We start from the raw sequence: 19,260 nt of genomic DNA, 5'->3' as shown, positions 1-19,260 counted from the left end.
CTCTTTTAAACGACAAATGAAATTACATCTCCTTAATTTCTGACTTAAATCAAGGAGTTATTATAGACTGGAGTGAGAACGAAGTTAAAATACGTCATTTTACAAGGAACAGTCTTCTTAGTAAAATAATTTTTTTATTAAACACTGCGTAATTATCATAATTAAAGTTAACCAATCACATTCCACGTTTAACAAAAATTATCTAATGATATTGTTTCAAAACGTTATAAACGATTGCAAATAAAAAATGGAAGTTCAAGAAATTCGTTAACAATATTTAGAGTTAGTTTATTTGTTATTTTTTTGTTGTGCTTTTGAACGACTAATAATAAATTTCTAGATTAGAATTTAACTAATAAATGTTTTAATAAGAATTTGGTAGTATTTTTGCCGGATTTACAAAAAGTAGTTTTATATTTCTATATTTGCTTTTAAATCCGACAAAAATACTCCAACACAAAATAAAATCCTGGAGGGATTTAATAAGTTCCTGGCCGAAATAACAGTTTTGAAGAACGTAACTAACCTGTAGCTGAACAGGCAAGCAAAAAATAAGGTTCAAATAAGTAGTAGAGATTAAAACTTTGAGAGTCTAAAACTTTGATATTTGTACCAATAATTGAGGTAAGCAAGAGACAATAACTTCGCCTTAATCGTGATTTTTGTTTTAATTAACTTCTTGATTGATTGAATAGTCGTTAAAAACATATCTAACAAAGTTTTCTTTTATTTATCCATTTTGATTGCAACTCTCAAAGCTTATTGATTACGTTTTAAAAATTTCCATTTTTTTGCAAAAGCGCCGTTTTGACTTGCTTCTGGAATAATTATACTACAAAGACTGTAACGCGATTTTAATTCATTTTCGGCTTTGTTTCCCTCCAGCTAAGCTATTATACCTCCTTGCTTAAATCTAAGTATGTTTGTATATGCGTGTGTGTTTATGTGTATATGTATATATGAGTATGTATGCAGATTTTATTCTTCGCGTAGTATTTTTAAGAAAAAATATTTTATTGTAAATTTAGTAAAGCTATATGGGCGTTAAATGTTATTATAAAGGGGATCTATGAAAAGATTGTGGTGACACCAGTCATCCGTATCTTCTTTGAGCCCCATTCTCTGTTTTATATATATTCTTTGTGTAACGTAAAAGTTTCTTTGTAATTTCATTATTATATGAACAGCAATATATATAGCAATAACAATATATTAAAAAAAAAATTTATAGCACAGTTTTATGTCTGATAACGATCTATTCTATTAAGATATAATTATTTGACTACAGTTATTTATAGAACGTCTTAAGTTCCAATACAAAAAGTTTAAGTTATCCAAAAAAATTTGCTGAAAGGGGGTGGAAAAATGGTTTACCTTAAGCGGAGAGTTGTAGAATTTAACGGAGAATCGGTCAGATAATTTCAAGCGATCAAATGAAGCAGTTAGAGATGATAAAAGTTTGAGTTAACCGGTGTTTGATTTAACGGAAATAAACCATATTCGTGACCAAAAGCAACCTGAAATAAAGCTTCTGAAAAAGGATTAACCTACCCCCATCTTTAGGAATTTTCCTTTAAAAATGCTTTTCTATAAAAATATAAAATCTTTGAAACATCGGGCTTATTTAACTTATTTTGTCATTAAATTTCGATTTTAAAATAATTCATTTACAGTCTACACTTTCTTTAATTATATTTCAGACATTAAACTGGATTTAAGTTTTAAATAAAAAATAAAATTAAAAAATTCAATCAGCAAAAATCATTTTGATTGTAACCGGATCAGTCTCGGTTGTTTAATAAAAGGGAAGGAAGAGAAGGCGTTTCAGTTGTCAACGAAGAAACCATATTCGAGAAGAGCAATGTAATTAAAAACATTTTTATCTTTAAAAAACTTTATGCGGTTGATTTTTAAAAGATAAAGTTTGAGAGCCATTTAAGCATACCTGATTTTGTAATTTTTTAATTTACTCTCCTGGGATTGTCCATAAATTACGTAACGCAAACTTTCACAATAAACAAAACAAAAAAGATTAAAAGTTTTCCCTCGCAGAGTCTTAATTTGAATAAAAAATAAAAATTGCGCATTAAGTTTAACGAAAATCGCCGCGTAAAAGAGCTTAATATCTCCTACTTCAGTTTTTAAAATATATTTTGTGTTGCGTAATTTATGGACGGTCCCCTATGAGAATACCACAAAAAAATACGCAAATATAATGTGTTCTAAAAAAATATTTACATTATCAACACACTTCAATATATATATGTATAAAAAAAAATAATTTCTGTATGTTAAGTTGTTTATGATTTTGACTGTCGTGTTTATCTTACAGATAAAGCCTACTTTTGTTTTGTTCACTAGGCTGCGTTAACTCCATTCCTAATGCGGCATTTTGAAATTAACTTCGAGAAAATTTTGTGAGAATAAAAAGTATTTTGTATTCTCAGCCTGATTCTATTTGAAATAGTGGTTGGCCTCGTTCAGCATGGTGATTTATTGCTTCACGGAAATCCTTAAATTATAAAGGTCTTCACCAATGCAACAAACCACTATTGCATATACTTGGGACTTCTCAAAACAATATTAGCAATGCTATTATGAGTTAGCTGATGTAACGCACACAGCCGATCCCATACCGGAGAGCATTGTATCAGCCGGAACTCTATTTTTGCATTCTTGTTCCAATTTTTCTCGGTGTAAACTTTCTTCTGCAGAAGCTTCTAAATATTCAGAACTGTTTAATACTTTTTTTTCATTGTCTTGCTGCGATTGTTGTAACGGTTGCAACAAACGACTAACACTTTGTTGCTGAAGTTGAAAAACAGCATTCGAACTATGCACTAATGAACCTTGTTGTAATTGATGACGTAATGTTAATGAAGGTCGACTATGCTTATTGGACTCCACGTTAGAAGTGATTGGATCACTTAATTTTCTTTTTTTAATGTCTTCGGTTTGAATAAGGGCTGGACGAGGATAAGCACGTTTTGCTGCTTGTAAAGCTTCAGTAGGATTCTGAAGAATACTAGAAGAGGGGGCTAACACAACAACAGTTTGAGGACTGTTACAATTTTGATAAGCCACTGAAGCAACTTTGCCAATTAAGCCGTTGACCGAATTTTGCTGACTAACTAAAAAAAAGTCATTAAAAATTAAGTTTACCTTTATTAGACGTATGATTATAAAAAAAAAAATATAATAATATATCTATACCTATGTTTCTTGTAGTTAGTATATCTGTTATAGAAAAAGCTTCTTTGTTTAAATCTTTTTTGTCATCGCTAGAACTTGAAGCTTGAAGAGCATCTAAATGCGAACCTGTGACTGAAAAAGTAATAGGAATCATTGAGCCCTGTTGTTGGTTCATCATATGATTTAATGCATTTACACTCAAAAGTTGAGCAGAAGTAAGTAATTGTGCAGAAGGTACTACGGATGTCACAATGGTTGTATGGCTAAATGAAGATGTTGAGTGATTTCCATTTTGACTAGGACTCAGTAATGGGGACTTAATTGGCTGATGAAACATCATTGTTGTTGGTGGGTTAATAGGTGATCGAACTTCAGTGGGTTGCCTATCATTTGTTTGTAAATAAATGCCAGATGGAGTACGACTTGGAGCAGCTTGAATTACTTGTCCTGAACTTACTGTACCAATAAACTTATTTGATGTAAAAAATACAGAGCGAGGACTAGGTTGGGCACTAATCGAAGAAATTCTAACAGGCTGCAAAGCAGGGGGTAAAGTTAGGTTAAGATCATTCTGTTCTTCAAGATTATTTAAATCTTGTTGATCATCTTCATTATTTCTTGACTGTGGTTTAAATGATGGAGGTAACATCACACCTTGAGTAGGTGAAACTGGAGCAGACCTATTGTAATTATTGTATATTTTGATAGCAGAAGAAAAAATGAAAAAAATCATAAAGCAAAATTATTAAAATTAAATCTATTAATTTATTGGTTTTTAAATTACCTGGAAGATATATAAGGAGGCCTGAAACAAGCCACACCTCTCTGTCTTCTCTTTCTAAATGCTTGCTCCATCAGTTTCGTTTCACATGATAAATCAATACGCCAAAAAGAGCCTTTTCCTGGCTCATCTTGAGATCGTGGAACTTTAAGAAAATAGCGATTCAAAGAAAGGTTGTGTCTGATTGAATTCTAAAACATTAAAAAAATAGAAAATAAATACCAAAGAAATAGATCTATTTATTCTTTTTATAAGTACAAATATTAACTTAGGAATTAATTGCTATATTAACCAAACCTGATTATATAGGTAAAAACAAGAATGAACTCTAAAACTACAATAAAGTAAAGGCACATATTTTTGAAGCGCCCATATATAAAATATATAGATCTATATATACATACATATCTATCTATATATCTTTATATATTTTCTTGCTTGGTTGTCTTTAATTTTTACCATAAAGTGTCACCTTTATGTTTGTTTGTTTTTTTTAAAAAAAATTTAGAAAACTGGAAAAGATTAAAAAATTTTTGAAAATAATTTTTTTAAATTGATAGACTGCCTACCCAAATCAAACCCTCACCCCTTGCAATATTTATCTATCTCTCAGTTAACGTAGCAACACCCCTTGCATTTTCTATCAACTCATCAGTCAATGCAGCGGCACTCCTTGCATGTTCTACCTATTCTTCATGGTTTTGACATAAAGAGTACTTGATTTTGTCTTCTGGAAACACAGTGTCGTTAAGAGCTGTTTTTTACCACAAATAATAAATTTAGATGTCAAAACTAGAGGAATATATATTTATATATATACACACACACATATTAGCGTTTTTTACCTGGGTTATTATCTTACAGGTTACCCAAATTTTCTTTCCGATTACCCGGGTACTTTTTAAAAATTATTTTTTGTAATAACAATGATATTTATATGGGCAATTTTGCAAAAAAGAGGCAAAAAAAAAAAAAAAAAAAAAAAAAAGTTTTTTTTATAACTATTTAAAAATATTTTTAAGCAAAAAAGTTATCAGAAAAAATTAGTTTATCATACCATAGCTTGGTTTTAAAGTTGTAAGGGTCGTATAAATGTGTTTTGATGCCTGTTGTGTAGCGTTAAAAATTGTATTGTATATATCCATAATTGAGAACTTTGATGTTATATTGCATTTTTTTAGCATAATATACATGGTTGTTAATAATTATTTATACTTTTTTACTTACATCATTGATTGCGTTGTTTTATTTGTTGTTTGTAAGCATTGGATTTTTTGTTACAACCATCATGACAAAAAAACAACATAAAAATGCTTATAAAACTTCAAGTAAAAACTACGAAACTCAGCATATAATAACATCAATATGTGCTAAAATACACATACCAAATATATATATATATATATATATATATATATATATTTACCATGCTGTTTGCTGCATTAGGTCAGACAAAGTTGTTTTGTTCAGAAGTGGTAAAAAGTAAGTGTCACACTCCGTAGAGTTAATTTTTGACAAAAAAATGAAGACTTTAATGATGTAACTATTACATACTAAATTATATGATAGTATTTCATATTTCTGCAAAGTTTCAAGTCATTTCCGTTTTTGGTTCATTTTTAATAGCTTAAGAGTGTCAAATGCTACTTCCGCTACTCTCGCAGAATCGCCCATATACATACATACATACATACATACATATATATATATATATACATATATATATAAACACACACACTTATGTATCACAGCTATATATCATTCATTCATAAAATATTTATATTTATTTGTTTATTAAATAAATATACACACACACTAGATGTCTAACTTGCAGGATTTTATTTGACGTGAGCATGATGGCCTTTTTTTTAAAAAACTTTAAACTTTAATTGTAATAAGAGCAAAAGCTATAACCGATGTACAAAACGAAAGTTAAAAATGCATGTTGAGAAATCAAAGATCATTAGAAAATTTATTTTAATAATTCATTTTAAAAGATTTTTATGAGCATAGGTTCATTAAAAAATACCCTAATTCATAAAAATGCTCCAAAAAGATCTGTCATTTCACTTGAAACTTTTATTTGACAAGGCTAGGAGGGGGAGGGTAAAATCCCCAAAACTTTTTGACATAATTAATGGACAACCCTTTGGTTGTTAATATGAATATATATATATAATAATATATGATAAAATAATTATTCTGGTAATTCTTAGGTAAATTTAAAATTACCCATTACCCAGATAATTTTTTACTGCTGGGTAATGGAAACACTAATACTTATGTATGCATGTGTGTGTATATGTATATACATATATATATAAGCCGAAAAAATACTAATATCAATTGAATATTTTAAAAATAGATTGTTTTTGTCCATAAATGGAGGTTAGGAAAAATATGATATTCACTTCTTTATTTACTACTTTGATAGTACCAATTATATAAATTATATAAATTTAACACAATAAAATAATATCAACATAATTCTGCCCAAAAAAGAGGTTAAAATACTCCCAAAATGAATTCTTCTACACTTGATTTTTTACATGTTGATTTTATAATCAATTACCAATGAATTTAAAAATAATTGCCAAAACTAATATCATACTATTCTAACTTATCAATCCATTTACATTTTATATATGAAAATTTTATTGTACTGACAATTTCTTACTTTATGCAAAATCTTTTAACTTTATAAACCTATTGTTTCAAATTAGGATTTTCTGTGCATCACCTTTTTCAATTGTTTTTTTATCTTCATAATTTATATTGTATTTAACTTTATTGCAATTTTTAACATAATTTATTTTATCACAGGATATATGAAATGGAAAACAGCATTCAAATAACAAGTAACTTCTCCTGTTCTTTTAAGAGAGTCTTTTAAGAAAGAATAAAAGAAATAAAACTAAATAAAAATAAAAAAGAAATTAAAGATCTATATTTAAAAACTTAAAAGACTTTTAGAACATAGAAAAGGAAAAAAAAAGAGTAAATATTTTAAAAACATTGTCAAATAGAAAGTTTCTTTGTTAAAAAAATATATTTTTTAAGTTAAAATTAATAGACTAATATATTAATTTACAACTTATTACTGTAAAACCTATAGTCATTAATCATTCATAAAAAATAAATAGCAATAAAAAGATTCAATATGTAAAAGCAGGGATGCATAGTCCCAAAAATAAATCTGGCTTTATATCTTTATTTTTTCCTGGTCTCCCATGTCAAGGAGCTCTAAAAATGCTGAGTGACTTAATATCTACAATAAGAAAATCATGAGATTTAATAACTTGGAGCCTATTGTTTTCCACCCTAAAGTCCTTGCTACCATTATACATAAGAATTCCAGGTTTAACAATTAAATGTTCCTAGCCTAAAAATCCTTATTTTTTTCCCTAAAAGTAGTCATAAAAAGTAATTCCTAAAAGAAAAAGTAAAAGTCTTTTATACTTTTAGAGTTCCTGGATAAAAAAAACCAGGAAGAAATGATTTTTTTTTTTCAACTTTCAATTAAATTTTGATAAAAATTACTTTTTTAAAACAATTAAATTTTACTTTAATGATAACATTTTAGTGAATAAAAATTATTATAAAGAACTATTAATACCTGCCATCCTTTGTCATTTATTCTGTAGTATGGATAATTTTTCATAATAAACTGATAAATGCCATTTAAAGTTAATTGTTTATCAGCTGATGATGTTATTGCTTGAACTATTAACTGAGCATATGAGTAAGGTGGTTTTTCTCCAGAATTTTTAGATTTGCCATCTATACTCATAGGAGGCAAAATAGAAGTTGGGGTTATAGCTTCATCACTAGAATCCTGACTAGATTTTTCACAAAACTCATCAATTCCATCACTATCCTCTTTATCATCATCAGCTGCTGCAGATGCTGCTGCAAGTAATTCAGAAGTGTAGCTCTGATGCTGGCCAGAACTTTGGGAGTCAGGTGGAGTTGGAAGATTTTGTTGAGCAGGACTTACAGGACAAGAGTTAGGTACACTATAAACATAAGACAAGTTGAAGTTTTTATAGTTATTCAGAATTATTTTTATGTATTGTTGCATTACGTATTACGCTGCAGACATTTTAAGAACAAAATTCTGATGGTTTTCCAATTCCTAAGCTATTGTTTTGCAAAAACCTTAATCTACTCAAAAAAACTTTAAAATATTGTTAATGTGAAGCTTATTTTGATAACATTACATCTAAATTATTTTTTAAAATATTTTATTTTAAATTCAATATATTTTTTGCTTAGAAATATACTTTTTAACTACTTTTTAAAATTTTTGTTTTTTTGTTTTTTTGTTATTCACCTCCTCAAGGCCGATAAAGCGACTACAGATGAGGAGGCTACTTAATAGTGGTTATAACCCTCTCTCAACTCTATAAATCCGAAACACGAACCTTGACGAACAAGGCCGCTGCGCGGAGAAACAAGTTGAGCGCGGTACTACCAGGGACGTGGTGGGGATCGAACTCGGAACCTCTCGCTTATGAAGCGAGCGCTTTACCACTACACCACTACCGCATTAATAAAATCTTATTTAAAGTCTTATTAAAAGTCATTTAAAATCTTAATAACTAAAACTAATATTTAAATAAAATTTTCAAAAATTTTTTTTCAACTACCCAAAACTGAATTTTGGGTAATTAAAAAAACAAAAAAATGTTCTTTTAGGTTTGATGTGCATTAACTTTTTCCCATCCTTTTATGAAACTGGTATGATCAACTTATATAAAAGTATTACAATAATATTTAAAAAAAAAAAGTGAAAATACGCAACAAAGTTGTAAAAAATTAATTTGCTTTAAATGGTTTTTAAATGGTTTTAAGATTTTTCATAGCTTGACTAAAATATTATTGATATTTTATATTTATCAAGTTTGGTCGCAATATTGTATATCGCAAATATTCCTTAAGTCATAATTTATATTTATGAACATTAGTTTGTTCATAAATAAGTTATTGTAATCTGATATATATCTTTTTGAAAACTACAAAAATGACTACAAAAATGTGCACATATATATATATAATATCCTACCATAAAACATAAAAATGAGGTTGGCAATTTTTTGCTGACCTCAAATACTTTTAAATTGGCAGTTTGGTCGGCATAGCCGAATGCCGATCCTAATTCCAAGTGTTGCACATACACACACACATATATATAAATAAAATTATTAGTGAAATAATGTTTGATAAAAACCTTGACAAATATTTTTAAATTAAAAAATGAGTTATTTTTTAAACAATAAAATACTACTGACCTAATAGTACCTGAAGGAGATGGAGCAGGTGACGAGTAAACTGAATCTGCATCTGGAATGCTTATTCTAAGTGGAATTATAGACCTCTGCCTGGGGGGACTGGCTAAAAGATTGTCAGTGGATGATTTATCAAGTAGGGATGTGAACCAGACTTTGATATTTGTAGATGGAAATCTTAAAACACATCTAAACAAAATATTAAAAAAAATAATAATAATAATCTCTAATATATATATAAATATATATATATATATATATATATATATATATATATATATATATATATATATATATATATATATATATATATATATATATATATATATATTAGGGTGGTTTAAAAAACAACTTTTTTAAAAATAGTCTGGTGTACTTAACTAAATGTGCTCTATATAATACAAAAACACTAGGTTTAAAATTCTTTTGAATAAAAAATATTTTTAGGGGTGCCTCAAGAACCTTAAAAATTTGACAAGTCCCTAATATTTTGATAAAAAAAGTTTTTCTAAAGTATGTCAACCTGGTACTCAAAAGAAGCGAAATTATATAAAAACATAAAAAATAATAACCAATTTACATAAAAATAAAATTTTTTCCGATATAATTGCCTAAAAACCATTGTTTATAAGATGAAAATAAAAAAAAGTCAATATTTTTAAGTTTTTTTAAAATAACTTTTTTAAACATGTTTTTTATGTAAATTGATTATTATTTTGAAGTTTTTATATAATTTCGCTTCTTTTGATTGGGTTGACATACTTTAGAAAACCTTTTTTTTTTCAAAATATTACAGACCTGTCAAATTTTTAAGGGTCTTGAGGCACCCCTCAAAATATTTTTTATTCAAAAAAATTTTAAACCTTGTGTTTTTGTATTATATAGAACCCATTTAGTTTTTGTATTATATAGAACACATTTAATTAACTCCTAACTGGTTGTTAGAAAGTTTTGTAGCAGCACTCTGTTGCAAGTCAGGCTATTTGTCAGTCGATGTAGCAGCATTTTGTTGCGAGTCAGGCTATAAGTCGATGTAGCAACACTCTGTGCATGATTTACAGTAAAAAAAAATAAAAATAAAAACACTTGATTAAAAAAAAAAAAAAAATTTTTTATATTATTAAAAACATTCAGAATGTTTTTAAAAACATTCTGGTCAATTAAATTTGCATTTTTGTGGTTTTTAAAAAAAATGATTATGTGATGTATTTGTTGGCATAAGAATCATTTTTTTCCTTCCGTACTCCCAAATTTCAATCAGCAACAATCTCTCTCCCCTTAAAAAAAAACATATTAAAATGAGTTTTTGTTAAAAACTTTTAAAACCTACATTCGCGTCACTATGTTGTTCCTATTGTGTCACAATGTTTTAGCTGCACTCACAAAAAAAAATCTCACCTGCAAAATTAGCATTAAATTTCTAAATAAATTCTTATACAATGCGTTAAAATAGAAAAAAATTATAACTTTGTGAAATTATTAGATTTCTTCTGTATGCTATCAATTGTATGAGTCAGGAAAACACAATAATAGGGAAGAACTTGAAACCACTAATATTTTAAAGAGAAACCTTAAAAAAGTAGGAGGCTCAACCTTGGCAGTTAAAACAGACCTAACAACAATATATTTTTGGATCTTATTTAAAATAAGAAAAAAAAAAAAAAAAATGATAACAGTATTCTAGACTAAGACAAATAAGAGATCTATAGAGGTAGAGAACGTAATCAGGAGTAAAAAAAGTGGTGAGTACAATAAAGAGAGGCAACTATAGCAGATGCCAAGTTTGTGATAACTATTAGGAGTAAATAACTGAGTTTTGTTTAGGTTAAAAACCACTGCCTTGTGCAGTTTTGCAAAATTAAACTTGAGCAATGATTAATTGTTTACGAATGTAATCACACAGTATCAATATATATCAGTGTATAATAATTAAAGTAGGTATTACTTTTATGCGCGTACAACTCATTTTTTCTTAGCTGTACACACATTCAAATCATTTTTTCATAGTTCTACACGCATACAAAATAAATGATAAACATGACTATAAATAAACAACAATAACAGTTAAAAAACATAAAACTACTTAGAAATAAAATGTTAAAGTTAATAATTAAAAGTCTCCGCAATAAGGATTTTAACCTGCATTTATGTAAACCTTAAATGCACACACATACAAATAACGACTTGGTATAATTAATTGTGTCTTATAGTATAATTAATTGTGTCTTTTAGTATAATTAATTGTGTCAAATCACTGCATTTAACAAATGTATCAGTGTTATTTACATTAACTTAATTATCAAAATATTTTTAAAGTTTTACTTTACCCTAAACATTTTTTTATCAATTCATCTCCTTAAGGCCGAGGGGGGCCAATACATATGAGAAGGCTACTTATCTCAACCCTTTCTAAACCCTTTAACTCCAAAACACGAACCTTAACAAATAAGGCCTCTGCAAAAAAAAAAAAAAAAAAACAAGTTAAGGAAAATTGCAAGGATTGAATTTGGGCCTTCTTGCTGATATTGCAAGTGGTCTACCACTAAATCATAACCACATAATTTGAAAATTATGTTTAATAATTCTTTTTAATAAAAAAAAACAACTTAAATAATAGAAATATAGGTGTGTGTTTGTCCACAATATGCATATATGCATTCAAATTACCTACATGTAGTTCTTTATTCATCTATAAAATATCATTAAAATATAATTTAAAAAAGCATCACTCACTTATTCTTTAAAAGAATTCGTTCAGATCCTTTTCGATAAAATTGTCCATCGACAAAAACACCGTTTTTCCCTCGAGTAGACAGATAAAAAAACGGGGATTCATATTTTATTTCTAAATGCTTTCTAGAAATAAAACTCGAGTGACCCATGTTAATGTCAACATCACCAAGTTTACTGTTTCTACCTATAGAAATTCTGTTTTGACGAACCATGTACTCAAACTCTCTACCGGCCAATTTTGCAATAGGAGAATTATTTGCCCATGCTGGCTTTTTTAATTTCTCGTTTTGTGAATCTCCCTGTCGCAACGATAATAGTGCTAAAGCTGGATCTTCGTGTTCATCTGATACACAAGCCATGTTAAGGGTACCTTTCCCTCCAAAAGTTTCTCTAAGAAGAGAACGTGTTTTGGAAGATTCGATTTACATGTTGTTTTTGAGATAACAGAGATTAATTTTTTGCGTTTAAAATCTCCCTTTAACTTTAGAAATAAAGATAGGTTCTCCGTTATATTCAGCAATTCTCCGTAAGTAAATGTAGTAATGATTTATAAGCAGAATAAAAACAACAACAACATTACTGTTTATCAACAAAACGCGCAATGGCTTTTGGGTGAAAGCATGCACATTTAAAAACATTGATTTTAAAAGCAAGAAGCTGTTTTGGCATAAAACCACCATGCAATGTTTTGGAACAAAAATGTTGACAAAATAAATGTGTATTCAAGGGGTGCAAAGCAATTGCAAGACCGTAGACAACCAAGCTAAGCAATTTTGAAGTAAACTTCAATTTTGTACTTTAATTTTTACTTCAATTTAGTACTTCAATTTTGTACTTCAATTTTTGTACTTAAATGTACAATTTTAATACTTCAAAATTGAAATATTTCATAAATAATTCAAATTTGAAATACTTCATATATATGAACATACTCAAATATGGAGTTTTCTACAAAACTCCATATTTGAATATGTTCATATGAGGAAAGAGGATGTTATACAAAAAATTGCGGCGATTGGATATTGGGAGCAACAAAAACCCTTAAAACGTTATTTCCCTTCCCCTCTCCTCCCCCTCACCCCAAAATATGAGGACAATGAGTAAAAGTTGTTATTTTTTTTTAATATTAATTTATATTCATCGTCGAATTTCAAATTTGATTCAATAATCTCTTGATCTCTTGTTTTTTGATCTCTGTCAGCTTTCATGATCTTTAAAGTTTACAGTTCTCTCAAATTGAGAGGAGGAGGGTAAATTTTAAATAGTCATAATTTTAGAACAGTAAGAGAATATTAATTAAATTTCCAAATCTGTTGATGAATACAAATTTAGTTAATTGTTGCAAAAAAATAATAACAACTTTAACTCATCGCCCTCATTTTTGGGGCTGGGCCTACGCTTTAGGGTTTTAGTTGTTCCTAGTCTCCAATCATCGCAATTTTTCTGCATAGTATCCTTTTTCCTCATATATATGAACATATTCAAATATGAAATTTTCTTCATGTTCAAAGTTACTTAGCTTAAACATCTAAAAAAGTTAGGTCAAACAACTAAAAAACTAGACAGAACACCATAATGGTGTTCTTGATAGTTTCGAATAGGCAACTATCAGTAATATAATGAGGGCATGAGGATCAAGGTAACACAAAAAAAACTTGAAATATTTTACTTGAGATACTTTGAGACAAAACGTAAGGTCTTGGGACAACATCACCAAATACAATGTTGTATGAGTTACATAGTTAATTGTAATACTTTGATTCGTCCTTAAAAAATTAATATAATTAGCTCGTTTGTATTTAGTTAGGATGCGTCAAACGATAGACTGTATTGTCGATCATTGGTTACCCCATGCTTTAGAAATATTTGCCCAAAAATACCAATATCGAAATCATCATACTTTTGCTTTCAAATGTTTAAAGAATTGTTTGTTTCAATACAAAAAAACGAAGGGTAAAATTAGACAAAATAAATTAAAAGATTTATCAAAACTAGCACTTGTGTAAAACAATCACCATCACTAAATCATTACTTTAGCTTACTAAAATCTTAACATAGGCGCCAGCAAAATGGCAAAGGAAGGAGAGGAGCACTTGCCCCTCTGCATTTACTAAATTATGAAAATGTTTTGTGTTTATTACCAATCTGCGTGCCATAAAATTTGTTACAACAGTACGGTTATAGTAAAAATATACAGTATGGTCATATTAAAAAAAAGTTTTTCGATACTATAGCAAACGAATTAGGTAATAAATTATCTGTTTGTGATGATACTAACTGATCTATACCGGCCTCATCCGTCCTAAAAGTTCAAAGGCGATATTTCTGGAATTGAAAAACGTTATTTCAGGTAATTTTTGCCATCTCAGTATACTCCATGGTTATCATATTCACCTAAATTAATATATTCTTTTTGCGTATTTTGTTTTTATTTTCACAACCAGTTAAAAGGGGATCTCAAGTTGCCTTTATTATTACCTTTTTACAAAGTATTAACATTACAAAGTATAAATTCTTTTATAAAGTATAAAGATTTATATAAATGTGCCAAAAACCATATCAACTTAGCATGGCATCGCAGGGCTCAACAAGATACAAAACACTGTGCATCAACAATAAGAAATCCAAATAAAAATATTCTTCGTCATAAATATTTCAGTAAAACTATTGTTGAAAAAAAATAGCAAGAAGCTGTAGCTTATTATTTTTACAATATTTGTGGAGCAAAATAAGATTGTAAAAATAATATTCCCTATTTTGCGGAGCAAAATATCTTGCATTAGGTGAAAAATATAGTTAAAAAAAAATGTACAACAACTCATGAGTATAGAGTTGAGGTAGAATGTGTTTAAAAAAACCATTTTGTTACAGCTGCTGAAAATCCACGTTAAAAGTCACACCATTCAAATAAATTTATTATTAGATTTCCGTATAACTTTACAACCATTTTATTGTAAACTCAAGTGTGTATAATAAACTTGTTTTTTTGAGTTGGCTACAACATTTACAGAAGTTATTGGCATCTATATATCAACTCTACCTATTGGGGCACATTGATCGATAAGTATGCGGGGCTTATTGATCGAAAGAACTTATATTATAAGACTTATATTTTTTGTTTAAATTTTATACATTTAAACGAATGGCATTTACAAAAGACGCATAAAAAATTTTATGTAGCAAATATTATTTTTAATATACCATTTTTAAAATATAATAGTGTTAAAAATAATATTAAAAATATTATATTTTAGTTTTACATAAGTTTTACAATTAGTTCAAAATCAAAAGTGGGTTGTTAACCATGTGATGTAACTGGTATTTATAATGTAACTGGTTAAAATCTTTTAAGGTATTTTATAGAAACAGCATCTTTGATAACTCTACTGAATCTTTACACAAATAGCCAATTATGTCGTCAAATGAATCCCAGCAGTTGATTCCAAAATGTCCTTCTCGGTTGACATCAACACCAATGTCTCAAGCTTGTCGTTACCTAGTAAGAATAGCAAGTTTAGACAATTTTAAATTTAATTGATGCCCGTTCATTAGAATTTTTTGTTTTGTTTTTGGTTGTTTGTTTGTTTATTTCACCATTCAATAACATTTACAATTTAAAAGTATATAAATAAAAACACTGGCAGGGCAAGTAGAAAACATTATTTTGTCATATCACCGAGCCCAATCGTACGTATTTACAATAGCCATATTATATATGTATACTGAAAAATATAAATGTAAAATAAATAGTATGAATGTATATTGAAAAATATAACTGTAAAATATATAACAATTAGTTTAAGAAATACATCAAGAACAATATTCATGTTAAGAGTGATAATCAAGTAAACAAAAAAAATTGAAAAAAAAGGATAAACAAATAAATTAAAGTGCACGTATTTACAAGAGCCGTAATATGTACGTATACTTTACAACTTATTTATTGAAAAATTTAAAAGTAAAATATATAACAGTTTGTGGTTGGTTAAGGAAAATGTTTAAAAACAGTATTCGTGTAAAAGTAATATTTAAGTAAAGTAAAAGTATAAGTAAAAGTTTAAGTAAAGAAAGAAAAATTATAAATAAAAGAGTACTTACTATTTACAAAAATCGCATACTTTCATATATATTATAATCGTATACCTTATATATATATACCTTAAAGCCATAAATGTATATTTTAAAACCAATTCGTATGAAAGCAAATTAAATAACAATTCATTGATAGTTAAAAAAAAAAAAATTCAAGAACTCATATTAGATTTCTACAATAATATTCAAGATTAAAGGTTACACCATAACTAAGGTTATAACAAAAAGTTGATACATTCTGTGACGTATTTTAGTTAATTGAATTTTAGTTTAAAAGAAGCGTTTAAAATCGGATATGTTAAAACCCATAAGTGATAAACCAGTTCCGATTCATTTTTAAACTGTTGTATACTAACATTTTTCGTATTTGTAATCTTAGGAAACTTTTTCCACAAATAAGGTCCACAATATTGAAATTAATGTGTAATTTGTTTTGAGTTATATATAGGGACAATGTAGTTATTATATGAAAATTTTGTCGGGTATTTATGAACTACTATGTCAAAATAGCAGGGGCAGATTCAGCATTTTTTGGTCTTTGAGATATCTAACTTCCAGACATGGAGCAAACTCCAAAACTCCTTTTTGGGCTTTATTGTTCTCAGCCTCCTCCAATCATCGCAATTTTTTGTAAACCTTCATTATTTGACATAGTATAAACATAAATATGTTTGGAGTTAGCTCCATGTTTGGAATTTAGATATCTCGAAGACCAAAAAATGCTGGATCCGCTCTTGCAAAATGGGACTGAAAAAATTTAGGAGATTAGGAGAGTCTTTGTTTTAAACATGAACACTAAAGCATTTGTTTTATGCATAAACATTATACTTGAGAGTGAAAGTATTATTAGATATTCGTAAGCCATAAACAGATTTGAATAAGCGGTTGTATTCAAACAATATTTGTATGAAATACTATAGCAATATTTGAAACAATTTAATTTTTAAATTTATTACAAGACCATACACAACGTTCAAAGTTTTGAAAATCTCTGTGATTCTCATTTTCAGTAGCTTTTGATGAAATATTCAACTCTGAGGCTGAGTTTGATTCTTATAAATCATTGTCACTAGGACTCGCTAAAAATTCATCTTGTAGTGTTTATTCAGAGTCCGTAAAAGTTTATTGCAAAGCTATGCAATTCAGACCGCAATCTCTCAGAACAAAGATTATAGGATTCTCTTTGTATGTCATTAAAAGCAAGTTTCTCTGCCATACTATTTACATACATATTTCTTTTAATGAATTCGTTCTACATGCGACTCTATTTCTACTTCTAAATAAAGTTCACTAGCATTAAGGAGGGTATTAGTTTATTTAAAAAGTACAGCTGTCCTAGAAGATATTGTCAGCAGTTCTTGTTTTTTTATGACTCCACCATATTCTAAGCACTTAAATAATCTAGATATCCAGTTATTAGTGATTTCATGTTGTAATTTTGTCAAAGCCGTTTGCGCAAACGTCTCATATGCAAGCATTTAATTTATTTAATATAGATAATTTAAGTGCTTAGGTTATTTCAGTGCTTGGAATATGTTGGAGCCATCAAAATAATATATGGAGTCACAAAACAACATATGGAGTCATAATATTATTAACAATGCCATGAAAACAATATACGAAGCCACATAGTATTGTGGCTTTACGCCACAATATTATTAACATATGTAATATAGTAACTATGAAAACATATAGTGTTATCGCTTTATGTCTAAATTCATATTCTTAAATTTTTGACAATACGATTAAAGCATCATGTGAGCATAAACTTGATAGCAATTGCTATCAAGTTTTTGATACACGCGATATCTTTTTATTGATTTTTTTGCTATTGCCTTTCGAATAAGCCAATCTGACAGGAAACTGACAACTTTTCAGAACAAAAGGTAAATTAGAATCTGATGGAGCTAACTGAGTTCGAGGTACAAAGACCCTTTTGCCAACAGAAATACCTGTCAAAATTCTGCGTCAATACAAATATTTTGAAGAGCACAAACTTTCATTCAAGTGCCATTGCATAACCTAGTTTTGAGATCTAAATTTCTAAGTAACAAAATTACGCAACCAATTTTCGATTTTAAACAATGAGGACGCATACTTGAAGGAGTTAAGCTGCTAAAAAACTCAACAGGAAAGTTATTTCTTTTGTTAATGCCATCAATTAATAATGAATCCACATTGGTGGGTGTTATCACACGTCAAGAAAAATCATCTTCTTCACCATCTCCAAATATACCATCAACAATTGAGTCATTTTCTCTAATATTGCACTGATTTGGTATTTCAATGCATCCTTTAAAAGGATCCTCCTCTTTGACAGGTATTATTCCATTACCAAGTTTTAATAACCATTTAAAAAATCCTCCTTCCCCATCATGACTCTCATATTTTTAGTTAATGCAAATTTCTGAAACCATCGCCATTGTAAGGAACATTTTATACACGATTCTACAATTTCAGTTGGTTGCCCACTTTTCACAACAAGCAGTATTTGCCTAAAGTCACCACAAAAAAGAATGATTTTTCCTTCAAACGAAAAGTTGTTGTTGCATGCAACAACAACTTTTACTTTGTTAAAAGATGTTTTTATGCAAACATCTTTTAACAACTTATCAATATCCATGTATATTATGCCTTAAAAAATATCCATGTATAGAGTTAGGAGTTACATTACATGTGTTGTTATCCAATATTGGGACAGGAAGTTTGAATAAGTCATGCAATGTAGATCCATTTGTAAGAAGAGTTGCTATTATGCCAGTCCATGAAGGTCTTGCAGATTTAAAACCCCTACTTATAGTTTCAGCTATCAAATAATATGAAAAGTTTTTCCACTGCCAGCTGATCCATCCATAAAAAATAATTGATAATGTTGATTTTCTACACTTGGTTGTTTATTCAGTGCAGCAAGTATTGCATTAAATAAATTTAATTGTTTGACATTGAGCAACGGTCTCATTCAAATAGCTTCGTCAATTGATTGTTGAACGTTTTCATCAAAATTTTATTGATTAAATCCATGAACTACTCAATAGCAGGCAGATTGTAATCGCCAGTTTTTACCATTTTGATTAATGATCTTTTTAATTTGATATAGAGTAGCTTGTTCAGCTACTAGAAGTGGGGCTAATTGGTGAATAAAATCCTCTATCATAAAAGGTTTGTATGTATTCC

General features: G+C 28.4%; 1 protein-coding gene across 1 annotated transcript; it reads right to left on the bottom strand.

Annotated features, from left to right (window-relative positions):
- Positions 1-2,203: 2,203 nt before the first annotated feature.
- LOC100202276 (forkhead box protein K2) lies at positions 2,204-12,592 on the bottom strand. The gene is made up of 6 exons (XM_065804132.1): positions 11,995-12,592; positions 9,265-9,450; positions 7,590-7,989; positions 3,977-4,164; positions 3,214-3,872; positions 2,204-3,131 (listed from the first exon to the last, which is right to left on the bottom strand). Exons 1-6 carry the CDS (start codon positions 12,351-12,353, stop codon positions 2,596-2,598), a joined length of 2,328 nt encoding a protein of 775 aa, XP_065660204.1. The 5' UTR covers positions 12,354-12,592; the 3' UTR covers positions 2,204-2,595.
- Between the last annotated feature and the right edge of the window lie 6,668 nt (positions 12,593-19,260).

Source organism: Hydra vulgaris, chromosome 08, assembly GCF_038396675.1.
Source record: "Hydra vulgaris chromosome 08, alternate assembly HydraT2T_AEP".
Classification (NCBI taxonomy): domain Eukaryota; kingdom Metazoa; phylum Cnidaria; class Hydrozoa; order Anthoathecata; family Hydridae; genus Hydra; species Hydra vulgaris.
Note: the sequence above shows the minus strand (reverse complement) of the source record. Positions and strands in the feature narration are given on the sequence as shown.